General features: G+C 42.6%; 1 protein-coding gene across 1 annotated transcript in view; it reads right to left on the bottom strand.

Annotated features, from left to right (window-relative positions):
- Window positions 1–13835, bottom strand: part of fbn1 (fibrillin 1) — a 69034-nt gene that overhangs the window by 36668 nt on the left and 18531 nt on the right. The window contains exons 14-27 of the mRNA XM_069664817.1: window positions 12124–12246; window positions 10342–10464; window positions 9294–9446; window positions 8725–8778; window positions 8515–8640; window positions 8277–8402; window positions 8042–8161; window positions 6485–6622; window positions 6327–6377; window positions 6083–6208; window positions 5750–5977; window positions 5534–5659; window positions 3932–4060; window positions 2656–2781 (exon numbers count right to left, since the gene is read on the bottom strand). Coding sequence (XP_069520918.1) covers window positions 2656–2781; window positions 3932–4060; window positions 5534–5659; window positions 5750–5977; window positions 6083–6208; window positions 6327–6377; window positions 6485–6622; window positions 8042–8161; window positions 8277–8402; window positions 8515–8640; window positions 8725–8778; window positions 9294–9446; window positions 10342–10464; window positions 12124–12246 — 1749 coding nt within the window. The remainder of the gene's footprint in view (window positions 1–2655; window positions 2782–3931; window positions 4061–5533; window positions 5660–5749; window positions 5978–6082; window positions 6209–6326; window positions 6378–6484; window positions 6623–8041; window positions 8162–8276; window positions 8403–8514; window positions 8641–8724; window positions 8779–9293; window positions 9447–10341; window positions 10465–12123; window positions 12247–13835) is intronic.

Raw genomic sequence — 13835 nt, 5'->3', positions numbered from 1 at the left:
CTTTCTAACACACCTCTCTCTACTAACTCTTCTCTCTATCATTCTCTCTCTAGTTTTCTCTTTTGTGTTCAAAACATTATTGTAGTATCAGCGTTGTCAGTACCCAGAGCGTGCATAGCGGAGCCTGGGTCTGTTGAAGTTGGCAGTGCTGCTTGGGTAGCGGTGACCACTAAGGGTCATGTGGTAGGTTAATTATAAGTATTGGGATGAGGGGGGAGGGGTTTCTTCACTGAGTGCTTATCCTTATCAGTAAGGCACAAGTATCTTGTGTAGGGATGCACAATATTGGATTTTTTGCAGATATTCGACATGCCGATATTTTCCAGCCCTTTTTTGCCAATTGCCGATTTTGATACCGATATATTAGGCGCATGCTTTTTCCAGTTAATTGCAGAGAACATCAAGTCTCCCCTGTATTGGAATTGATAACATGCCTACTCTTATTGTAGTGACCAGAAACTGCCATACCTCAGACATCTTGCACCCTTCTTCACGCTTGACGGATAGAGGCGTTGTACAAAGGTCACGTGTCTGATCGCTAATGATTCTGAGTGCACCTGAATGCAGCATCGCTTACTGTTAGCTAGTTAAGAGCTGTGGAAGTTGTTTAACTTCTATTCATTGGCTCGAGTTTCTGTGAGTTTTTAGTCTTTATTTGTATATTGTTGATGACTTTGTGACGGCAGTGCACGCGCACTCGTGTCGCGTTAATGTAGTTGCATTACGTTAAGCTTTTTCAGGGAATCATCGAGCACTTAGGCGTAATTAAAGTGTCGTTTTATCGGAAAAATATCAGCAGAAAAATGACATATCTGCTGATGCTGATATGTCATTTTCAAGCCATAATCTGCAGATACAGATAATGTGGCGATAATATCGTGCATTCCAAATCGTGTTGTTTAATTCAAATTAAATTCATGTCAGGACAGAGAGAATGGCATATTTTATACACTCCAAAACGTCGATAACGAGCCCTTAAAAGTGTGCTTGAGTGACGCACGCACTTATAGCTGGCATCAACACTTACTTTCATTATCATTTAAAGGTTGTAAAGAAAAACCTGCTCACCACAATTACTAAAAACCCCACGCAACAAGATCAAACTGCATTTAGGTCTGACCAACAATCCAATAACCCAATGCCATTTAGTTTAACACAGTGACAGACCGAAAAACAGCATCTATTAATATTTGAGAAATTGAAAACTGTAATTTTTTGTGCTTTAAAATGACAATTAATTGTTTCTTTTTATTGACTAATTATTTTAGCTCCACTCCCACACTTCACTGCCCCTATTAAAGCTCTTCAGGGTGCATAACGAAGCGTCCACCCTCCTGAGACCAGTGGAGTAATCAGTGTTCAAATTGTGACAGATGTTTTATAGTGAATTGAAGCTCTAATGGTGATAAAAAGGACATTTCTGACATGAAATCTGACATCATTGAGCACACTGTGTTACACCCATCTGCATGACATCTGCTATATAACGAGAGTTTATCATCATTATTATCATTTAAACTTACTGTCTCACGCACAGATAATGAAGGCCATTGTCTTCGAAAGGGACGAGATGGGTTCGGTAACGCTTTCATTGTTTTTATTACTCTGGGTGGTAATAAAGAAAATAAATGAGCTTAGGGGCAGTGATTGAGCATTAGGTCATGGACTGAAACCCTGACACACCACATTAGGTCATCGCAGTGACACCCAGTGATTAATGCACGATCAGCCAAATGCTATAAACTGCACGTGAGGAGTCTTGAAACGAGAGAAAGCGCTGGAAAAGTCCGGCTCTTTGATAGTTGTTGTGAAGAGGGTCCTGCTGCTTGTTCGTCATAACCAAAATGGTGAGCTATCTACAAGCAGTGACTCTGCTCGTTATTCAGCCTTCATTTGAAGTTCAGAGTCGGTTAAAAAACTATATTCATAACAGCAGAGGTGAATCTTTGTCTAATGAGAACTATTCATATAAAAGGCTGGATATTGGGGCGCTGGTTTAGCTCAGTTGGCAGAGCAGGCGCCCCGTGTACAGACACCTCGACACACTGATCGCAGGCTCAACTCCCAGACTGCCGATCATGTGGTGCATGTCATCCCCCACTCTCTACTCCCCACATTTCCTGTCTCTCTTCAGCTGTCCTATAAATAAAGGCAAAAGCCACAAAAATAATCTTTTTAAAAAAAAGGCAGGAAATTTCAAAATAAAAGCATGCAACAACCTGTTACAGAAACAATAGAACCTACAGAACCATACAAATGGTCTCAACACACACTTAAAGAAATGGCCTTTATGTAAGACTTTAATAACATTAGAAGCACAAAAAAAACACAGGTGGTCTGAAGTTCATATCAGCCCGTTAATTAAGAAGATGTATCTTACACATACACAGACTTGACTGAAACACCCAACCCCAGAGAGCCCACACACAGAGGCAGATGGACTCAGGGACGATCCAAAGCTCCCTTGCCATTCAAACTGTCCGCTCTGTCTCCACTTTCACCCTCAGCATCTTTCTTTCATCTCCAAAGCAAATAAAGCTGAAACGATGCTCTATCACGCACATTTCTCAAAGAAAGAGGAACAGCAGTAAGAAGGAAAGGGATCAAAGACGAGGAATCTGCCCGACTCTCCTCTCTGACGACCTCATCACTCACCTAGACAGGCCGACCCATCGGTTGCGATCTCATGTCCTTCGGGGCACACGCACTGGAAGCTGCCCTCCGTGTTTTCACATTCACCTCCACGGCACAGCAGAGGGTTCCTCTCACACTCATCGATGTCTGAAGGTGGAGGAGAAGAAGAGATATACACAAGAAGAGTTAGGGTTAAGTCTTGCTTGTGAGTTTCCAATGAATGAAAATTGTGTCTCCAGTTGTTATTTGAGCTCTGTCTGGCTCTGCTACATTTACAATTCAAAATGTACCATTGTTAAACTTTGTCCTGCAAAACAGTGATACTCTAATTCAAGTGAGACATTGAGAAAGTACTTGTTTTTCTTATATGATTTCATGGTGAAGGAGACAAAAAGCAGCTCCGCGGCTGGCGGAGATGTTAAGATCTGAGTTTGAAGTTAACAGAAACTTCACTTATTTATTTTTGTTAGCCTGCGAGTCCAGTCCGTCCCAACAGCCCACGTTATTTCCACTACCCGCTGCTTTTTTAGCCGCAGCGTGCGAATAAATTTGTCTCGCCAATTTTGGCCTCACGGCAACTTTAGGCCAACAAAAGTATTGAGACTCTCCATTTTGTGTGTACGATTTCTCCCAAGAATTTAATCAAGCGGCGTCGAAAGGCAGAACAGAAATAGAGCGTTGAGTATTTTCACAGATGGCAAAACATCAGGAGTTTTAGCTGCGTATAAATATAATTGTGTCCCCCTCCTGTGCAGCTTTAGGATGTAATAAAGAACAATTGTCTTTAAGACTTTATGGCGCAGTTTTGCAAAGCGATCGTGACAACACCTGGGCTGCGTAGACTGGACCCTTTCAACAACCCAAAGGAGTTACATAAAGTCTGTTTAATTCTGCCTCTCTCTCTCGCACACACACCCACACATATACAAATGCACACAGCCTGAACGTTTCAGATGACATCAGCCGTCTAAACAGAGAGTTCCATGTCTGGCGTGTTAGCCGAAGCACCTCATCCAGAGCTTACGGCCCAAGAGGGAGCGTGGAGGAGATGGCTGAGTCGTGAGTAGGACTTGGGTTGTGTGGCAGGCTTTCCCTAAACTTTATAGGTTGGCAGTGCTCTCTGCTCTCAGATGATGCCACTTTAACAAGCGAGAGTCTTTAAGGAGATCAGGTTTCTAACTCACAGACTGAATGATTTCATATATGATGTCTTTCCATCAATCATCTTAAGCTGTGATTCAATGTGTGTATTTTTAACATCAGCCGGTTTGGCGTGTGTGGGGGCTTCGTTACTCACCCATGCAGTTTTTCATCATCATGAAGCCGCTTTCGTACCCTTCGAAGCACTCGCATTCAAAGTCTCCTGGTGTGTTGACACACCTGCCCTGACCACACAGGTCCGGGGAGATGCGGCACTCGTCGATGTCTGCAGGAAAGCAACGCAACAAAAGTAAGCAAAGTGGAATCTCTCTTAAAAGTTAAAACAAACCTGCAGAGAAAATCATCTGAAGAGCATCTTTGTTTATCATAAATACAGGGACATAAATGATCAGGATCAGGAGTCAAAGCAATGAAGCTCTCCTATATAAATGTTCAGCAAACAGAGCATTAAAGCACAGCATATTCCTCAAAAGGTTACATAAAAGAAAGGCTATAAAATGAGATTAAGAGTCGCATTAATGGATGGTTTATGCAGACTTAGCTCTTCAAACAGATTCTTCCCAAGCTAAAGGCCTGAGCCCTTTTGAATTTAATCCTCATTTTGGAACACTTACCAAAAAGACTTTGGGCTGGGATCTCACTCATGTGGGGTTAAAAGGTCCCAGATATCATTTACTTACTAAGAGCCTATAAATTATTTCAGAATAAAGCCATGGCACTGGCATTTAAACCTAAAATGATGTGTGCACATTTCAGCGGAGCAGTAATGTAGCTAACCAGACTGCAGGGACCGGCTCCAACGAGTCCAGAGCAGCCAGACTCCCATTAGACTGAATGAGCTGAATGTAGGCAACGGCTTTACACCACTTTACTGTAATCAGTGTTGGCAGAGGGATTCAGAGACGGGGGGACTGATGAATAATGGTGAGACTTGTTAGGATACAATGGAGCTTAGATATTGTTATAGCTGATGTGAGCAAACAATCCAGCCAAAAATAGCAACTACTTGTGTATGAGCTCTGACAGCAGCTGAAGAATCAATCTTTGTAGTCACTTAAGAAGCCATCTGACCTGATGACTCTTAAGTAAGGATGCCATTACGATGATTTTAACTATCAAATAATAATCAATAATCACCTGCTGTTAAAGATATAATCTCGAAGATTTTCATTTAAATAAATGTCTGTTTAGTCACTATCTGTTGCCGAATGTGGTAACAGGTGATTGAGCCTATGGCCCACTGATGAAAGCCTTTGCATTTGCAGTATTACAGACTGGGTGTCTGTGTTGACTTTCATGGAAAAAATCACAAGCGGCGCCCAGTTAGTGACACGTTTTCCATCAGCCAGCAGTGATTGGTCTGCCAGAGAGGGTAGGCGGAGCTAAGCGGCTGCTTTTCCGGTCTCTACAAGTGTTGCGAGTAAATAGTAATCTACTATGGCTGAACAAACAAAGAAAAGATGGATGACTACAGATACAACTTCAAAAATAAGTGAAAATCCAAAGAAAAAGAAACAAATTGGACGCTCAGATGAAGGCAAACAGTCTAAAAAGGAAAGCAACCGTCAAGAGTTACAACCGGAGCCAACCGAGGACGTCACACATGCAACACTGTCTGGATATCTGGGAAGAGTGCTCCCGCAATGAAACTGAGATCTTCGTGATTATAACTTTAAAGATTAATAAAGTATCTTTAGTTGTTAATAATTTCTTAATCAGCTTAATCAGTTTTACTCACCAGTGCAATTCCTCTCATCAGAGTCCAGAGCGTAGCCGTTGTCACAGCGACAGCGGAAGCTGCCGATGGTGTTTCTGCATCTTCCATTAGAGCACAGCGTGTTTATCATCCTGCATTCATTTATATCTGAAGTGGAGAGCAGAGGGATAAACACAGGTGAGAGAACTTAAATCAAACAATAAAGGAGGTCTGTGCTGTTGTTAGACAAAACAATACCTTTGAGAAAGGGTCTGCCGTTGATGAAGTCGCCTCTGTGGGAGAAGCCTGGACCACGAGGACAGAGCTGTGTGTAATCTGGAGTTCCCTTCTCAGGACATTCGTCACACTCAGGACCCCAGGCTACACCCACCGAGCAGCAGCAGGCATCCACACGGTGCTTCCCTGAGATAGGCGCCCCACAGCGCTCGTCCTCATGGGTGAGGTAACACTGCTCCGTACGCAGGTCTGGAAGCCACACACACATATTTCACATAAGAAAGACAAGCAAACATGACATTTAGACACTAAGATGACTTTAATACCGCTAACATGGACACACATAGTACCCACCAATGCACGTCCTGCCGCTGACATCCACAGTCATGCCAGGAGGGCACTGGCAGAAAAAGGAGCCTGGCGTGTTGATGCACTTTCCATTGATACACACTCCAGGAAACACTTGACACTCGTCCACATCTGACAGTCAGCAGAGAAAAACCAGAGCAGCATCAACAACAGCTCCAGTGTTTCACATTACTCATATTACACGCAAGTCTGAATTTCTGGGTCTCCATGGCATCAAAGCAGACGTTACCTTCACAGACGTTTCCTTTGACTCTGGCAAAGCCTTTACCGCAGATTGGATCTGAGAAAGGAGAGCGCACAATTCAAAGTCAGTAAATGCAGTTAAATGTAACATTAGATAGAATTTGGTTTACAAAATGTACCGATGGTTCATATCAATCATCTCACCTTTTTCACATTTGGCACATGGGCTGTTCCAGGCTTCTCCCAGCGTGGCGCAGCAGTGCGACTTCAGTGTGGCCCCATTGATGTTGACCTCACAACGAGTATTGACTATCTTCAGCCAGCAGGTGCTCTTAGTAGTCTCTGTAATAAGGAATAGCCTTAAAGTCACTGGCAATTCAGTCACTTAGATTGCGATTACATGTGTTTTGTCATGTGTTAAAGGCCCCCTCCAGTGAAAATAAAGTGTTAAGCCTTGTAAACATCTCCATGTGGTGTTTTTCATGTGCTACAAGACATATCAGGGACAACATCAGCAGTCATCTCCATGGCTGGGCCTGTCTGCTTTTAAAATGCAGTGTACCAAGGACAGGCTGAACAGCACGTTTTCAGATTGGCAGGTTTGAGACGTCACAAACCTAAGGAGCCAATCCCGTTAATGGACGGGGTGATGCTATGCATATCATTATGTGTAACCTATGGCAACCACTACGGCGATGCGCGAGCCAGCTGTAACCGTCACCGTAATTTTTGCAAACTCACTACTGACTACTAACGTCAATGTTACTACTACTAATTACTACATTTCAAGCTAGCTAAGTTTCAACAAGTTACCGTTAAATGATGGCAGAGAAGTGCTTTGTTTTCACGTTGGAGGGGCCTTTTGGGATTTTGCATAGTGGGCGGGGACTATGCAGATTCAGGATTTTTTAATGGCGGATTTTTACAAGGTAATTAAAGTCCTAAAACATGACTGGAGCTGGTCTTTAAATGAAGCCTTTTATTTAATCTACAAAAACAAAGAGAGTGCTGTTTGTGTACATTTTTCCAGGACTTCATAATTTCATCATTATCTATTTATTTACTGGCTTATTTCTCCAATTCATTCAAGTGTTGCAAGATTAGGTTTCAGTTTGCATGGAGAAAAAAAAGGAAGTCCAGCTCACTGTCTTCTGCACTTGCAATTATGGGAAATGTATCAAGAACAACATTTCAGTACAGAGATCGAGTTACTTTACAAATCAATGAGAGAGGCCATCTTAAATAGGTTTGATGACAAACGTGGAAAGCTGATTAAAACATCATATAAAATATACAAGATATCAACATGGCATTATAGGCATATAATTTAAATGGACAGAAATAATCGGTACAATATACACATTGTCAGTGGGGCTATATTGCCAAACACAGAACAACATTCACAGCAGCCTACATCAATATTTTCAGTATATCAAATATCTGATAGAGGCTGGAGGAGAACTCTAAAATATGTCTCCTACAGTCTCTCCTTAGAAAGGTCCGGTTATATTCTGCCAAAATGTAATGGGACCACTGCTGGTACAGCATTTAACCTAATTCTTCTCAAACAGACTGATTTTTCTGTTAACAAAAAGTGAAAATAATGTGTCTTCTAAACCATACTGAACAGTTTTTAGTAGTCGATATTATCACTTAAGGCTACATACTTCTACTTATTATTTTTCTCTTTAATAAAGAAACATTTGGCCAATAAAAGTCCTGTTTTTGTGATGATATTCAAACAACACGATGCTTACTTACCAATACACTCCAGCCCAGTGCTGTCCAGTGAACTGCCCATTGAACACAAACACACATAGGACCCCTGGCTGTTCCTACAGTCCCCATTAATACACGGGCTGGACAGACACTCATCCAAATCTGTCGGAGACAAAAAGATACACCATGTTTTTTTCTTCATCAAATTGCCCCTCTCTTATCACTCTAATAAAGCCGACATGCAGTGATGAAACGTGACAATGAATGAGTCTCTGACCCTCGCAGACGTCTGTCCCAGGATTAAACAGGTATCCTTTTGGACACTGACAGGTGAAACTGCCAGGTGTGTTCCTGCACAGACCATTTTCACACAGCTGCCGGTTCATCAGACACTCGTCAATATCTGAGGATAAAAAACAAATGCATGACAACTTGCCTCATGCTAGTTTATGATATTAGAGCTGAATAGTTTGATGATCTGAGAGGACGAGGACTTTATAGAGCAGTAAACCCACCAACACAGTTTTTCCCTGTCAGGTCGACCTCAAAGCCTTCATTGCAGGTGCATTTGTAAGTCCTCAACATGTTCTCACACACCCCGTTCTGACACATGTCGGGGTCGAGGGCGCACTCGTTTATATCTGAAAAGACACAGAACGTTACAGACGAAAAACACATTTAATTTATGACTGTTTTAACACACTCGATGAGCTCGCTTTCATTACCTCTTCCATCGCCAGTAATGCCACCGCCATTGGGGCACAGAGCCAGGAACTCAGCTGCAACAAAACACACAAACAGCACAGTTTGGTTAATTGAAAGAAGGCATAGCAGTTTGTGAAAATCACATTTGCCAAAATCCAAGAAATCTGGAGGCCAATCATTTAATACCATGTAATTATCCATTTCCATGCTTTCTCATTGAGCCTGCATGTATATAAAACCGCCTCCTTCATGTGGTGCAGCTCTGGCGTCTTTTGATATAGAAACTTTAATTGGCAGGACTAATGAGAAGTGACTGGATGGTGTGTGTGTGGAGGCTGTCAGTGTCTCCTAACTGTGGGCGTCTCTGTAAAATAACTTTGCCGTGACTTCTTCATCGCCCTTCTGTCCTTCATGAAATCGGAGCTGCTTGATCAGAGAAGGCGAAGCGTTTGATCCGGTCATCCTGACCTCTGCAGGTGTGTTTTCAATTAAACACAAGCTGTTTGCGTCCGTGTGTGTTTGTCTGTGTGTCAGGCAGCAGTAGGTGGCTCCATATGTGTAAAGGGTGGAGTGATTTGAATATTCGTACCAGAGCTTTGTGGCGGGCAGGGTTGGCAGGGCTCTCCGTAGGCGTACTCTGTGCTGGCGCAGCAGCACTCCGACTTGGTCACAGCTCCAAATAAAGGCCTAACACACTGCCCTCGCTTGTAGCCACCATAACAAGAACTGCGCATATGTGTGTCTGTTTTGGAAAAAAAACAGGAGAGACGGAGTGTGTGAGTAACACAAGAGATCTGGAAAGAGGCAAGAGACGGAATGACAGGGAGAGAAAGGGAGGCAAGAGTCCCGAGCTCCAATAAACAACAACACTGGCAAAACAAACGGTTGTTCTCTCCATAATATCCTGGGATTTGAGGCATTCTCCTGCGCTGATATCATCCTGAAGAAAACTCACCCAGACTGAACAACAGCATTTCAACACTTCCCACACAATACACAAAGAAATGCAATTTGAGGGAATGTGGAAAATAAAGGCATAAACAGATCTGCTCTCTGAGCGCCAGTCCAGGAGATCGAAGCACAAGGAGGCAGGAAAACATTTATCAACACTGACACAAAACATGCTGACTCATGAACGTGAGCATGTGTCTGCAACAGGTAAACAGGATGAGATGTTTGTGGTAAAGTTTATTAGGATGTCACTTTGTTCCTTTCAGTTTAGCTCATTTTCTCACTGAACTGGAAAATATTTGTGCCGAGGTTCTAGTTAAATAAACAGACAGCTGTGAGATTAAACCTTTGCAGATTGGGACAAACATTTTGACAAGCGCTTTGTCAGATCAGAGCAGTCATTTAAAACCTGAGCATATGTGCTTGTAGGAAACAGCTGGAAGTTCTAATTATTTCCCAACGTTGTCAATTAAATCCTTAAGCAGACACACTGTGAAGAACTTTCTTGTTTGTGAAGCAACAGAAAACTTTGTGGACACTTTCAAGATACAAAAAGAGGAAGTGTATGTCGCCATCGGTTACTCACGAAGCGAAGCAATGCATATCTGTCTAGCTACCGAGAGAAATGAAGCAGCAAGAGCCAAATAAACACATGAAGGATTCCTAGACACAAAAGATTTACTCACCAACACAGACTCGTCCATCCAGGCCCACAGCCATCCCCGCCATACACTCACAGCGGAAGGATCCCTCCGTGTTGAGGCAGTGGCCGTTCATACACATGCCTGGAGTCTCACACTCATCAATGTCTGAAAACAGATGCAGCAAAATCATTTCTTAATACACTTCTCGTCCCAAAATAAATAATAAGAGGCTAAAAACAGACAACACTGCTGCACAGTTTCAAGAACACGTTATTTTCCTTCCCTTTGATCCCAACAATCAGCATAATGAGGGTAAACAATGATACGGCATGCACACATAAGCTGTGTGTGTTCTGTTTGGGTGTGTTGGGTCAACAGGAAGATGCAGATAGAGATGAAGAGACCCCAGGGCCCCTTTAGACTACACATTTCATTAATGACTGCATACATCAGCACACTTTCGCCCACACCCTGCTCTCCTGTTTATTTATTCTGCTCTGACTTATCCAGGTCAGTGTCTCTGAGATCAAACGCCTGTGTGAAGACATGTGGACATGAGTCTTTCAAGGTCTGTGTCTCCTAATGATCCCGCAGCCTTTAGGTGCATGTCTGGTCAGTTTTAGGGGAAGGCCAAATCTCTTTGTCTTTTGGAGTTTAGAGAAGGCTACAATCTGAGTACAGGCGTGCCCCAACTATCCACATGTCCAGCTGGTCTGCCGGGATGCTGAGGGATTTTTCCAAGGGTTTTAGGGGGATTTCTGCTTGTGTGTCAATATCGGAATCCATCAGCTATAGTCTGACGACGATATAGCCTTTGGGGACGACGGTGAACATGTCGGGCATGTAGCCAGCGGTTAGTGATAAACGATTTCCGTGCGCTGCATTGTTTACGGTCCAGTCAGCAACTTGAGAAGCGACCGTGTGTTCAGATCAAAAGTGAAGCGAATTTCACCCCTCCAGGTATGTCAGCAAAGTAAACCCCATCATTTCATGGTTCATTAAATCCCCCGGAGGAGCGCCTTTCATCTGTTTGTGGTGAGTCTCAGTTTCGCTGTAAACAGTCAGTTACACAGAGGCTGCACGCTGGCTTACTTCAGCAGCATGAACCTGGAAAAAACCCAGTTTTTCTTGTGATTTACTTTAATTAGCGGGTCTTACTTTACCGAAAGTACAACATCATGATGCAGATTAGTAAAAAGTAAAAATGAAGCTTTGTCAGGTGTGTCCTCAAGAGGAGAAGAAAACTACTTTTAAAATGCTCGTTTTTTGAACGGAGGTCGGATCGATCATTTCTGATGCATTCAAGGAAGTCGGGAAATCTGAACGCTGAGCGGCTTTCGTGACAGCGTCAGGCGAATTTGTCTCAAGTTGAATTTTTGATCTAGAACGGGTTGTTCGCCGTTAGCATGCAGATGTCTGTTTATTGAGTTTAATAAGAAGGTAAATCGTTGTCAGATGACGCCGATGGTAGACAGGATGTCATTACGGCGCATTAGGTTCCGCCTGCTTTTGCTCTCCACACAGACGCCGCAGCCTCCTGATACGTGATTGGTCAATATTACTCAGACTACAAGTGTACCATAAATGGAAACCAGAACACTTCCTGTACTAAAAGTCCACGCTCCATTCTACATTTCTATGTGGAATCTGTAAATAGAGATTACTTGTGTGTTAATACTTATATAATAGAACAACTAGCATGACAGAGAGGTAGCGATCGTCCAAGCTAGCTATAAAAGCAGGTCGAATAATGACTCATTATGTATTCTGGTGGTGAAGAGGTGTGATGTTTGAGTGATCGGACAGTCTTTCAGAGAAACACACCTACACACATGCGTCCACTAGTGTCCAGCAGGAATCCAGGTTTACAGATGCATTTAAAGCTGCCATCTTCATTGATACACAGTCCATTGAGGCACATGTTCCTGATCAGACACTCGTCCTGGTCTGTGGAGGAACACAAACAAGTTGATATATTGATAGAATTGCATTTAAAGTTAAAGTAACAAGCTGGTGGTTCTGCATAGAACAAACTTCATACTCTTTACATCGCCATTGACCATTCTAAGCTTGATTGATTTAATTTAAGTCTTACTGTTGAGTGAATGAAATGGCAAGGAGAGACTGTTTTCACAACCCTCCTTGATACATTCAAGGACACTCACACATTTCTAAAATGGAGAGTTAACATTGGCGAGCTACAAATGCTGTCAGAACATCAAGTCCAGAAGACTAAGAAAACATATAAATCAGTAAAAGTTCGGGAAAATGTGTTTCTTATGAGAAGCCAACTCTGTAATTACGCATTTTGAAGCATTCCTGAGCAGAACAACAGACTGAATTTTCAACACAATCCATGCGGACAGCTTCATTCCCATGTGTAAATAATACGAAGTGACAGGCGAAAACATGAGGGCATGCTCGGTCAGAACGGGTTTTTTGTGGCTATCATAAAAGGCAAACGTTAGAGAGCGGACAGTCTCTCCTGGAAAGCATCTGTAGTGTTTCACTCACTTGTTCCCATGAACAGTGACAGAAATGTACGTGTCAAGAATGCAAAATGTGAGCCAGGAAGAGTTCGAACCCTGGCTGCTTTATCAACTCCGCACACTTGGCCCATCGCTGCTTGTGAATGTCAGATCATCAGTTCAAACAAGACCCCTTGGATAAGTAAGAGGAGGGGGTTTACTCCATCAATTTGACAAGCAGTTTTATAGAGTAGCTTAATGTAATATGGGCCTGTGTCCACATTTTTTGCACTGGCAGCGCCTATTTTCTATACAAAACGACTGCAGTTCAGTGTCCTCAGCGCTTAAACAGCCTCACCGTCAGCTGTTTTTTGTCACTGCGCTCACAGCGCTCTCAGTTGAAAATAGTTCCAACTTTTGGAACGCCACGCGCGTCAATCTATTCTCCCTCACTGACCAATCAAAATCAAGAAGGGGTGGGACTTCAGATATCAACTTTGTCAACAACAATGGCAGAGGAGAAGCGTATCCTTTTGTTTTTTTGAGTGTACGATTTCTAGTCTAGAGCTGCTGCTAACGCCAGGACACGATTTCTGTCCATTGCTTTTATGATTCTTTGTAAAATGTCCTTGAATAAAAGCAAATATTAAGCATACAGAGCGATTTACAACAGACTTAAGGGTCACTACCAAGGGAAGCAAAGGGCCGCTAAACAACTTCATAACCTAGCAACAGTAAGAGCCAATGTGAAGCGCTCTGAAATTTGGGTTGATGGTCCTATAAAAGATTTCTTATGATAAACTGCAGCAAGTTTGACCGACCAAAGTAAATATTACATAGGGTCCTTTGGGAAAAAAAAAAGTAATATAAAATGTGACTATTTTGCACTGAATGAGCTGTAACACACAAAACCACCAGCATGATCATTTTTCAAATTATGTCTACTACAGCACATGCCTCTAACGGCCATTGGTTTCAAATCTCTGACTCCGACAGATGCACGGCCCATTACACTTAAACATTACACACAGTGACGTTATTACAGAACACTACACTGAAAAATGTTTC

This window comes from Semicossyphus pulcher, unplaced genomic scaffold (assembly GCF_022749685.1).
Source record: "Semicossyphus pulcher isolate SPU_LCO1_2020_fin unplaced genomic scaffold, fSemPul1.0.p SCAF_1, whole genome shotgun sequence".
NCBI classification, from domain to species: domain Eukaryota; kingdom Metazoa; phylum Chordata; class Actinopteri; order Labriformes; family Labridae; genus Semicossyphus; species Semicossyphus pulcher.
The sequence above is the reverse complement of the archived record's forward strand: the minus strand, read 5'-3'. Positions and strand labels throughout refer to the sequence as shown.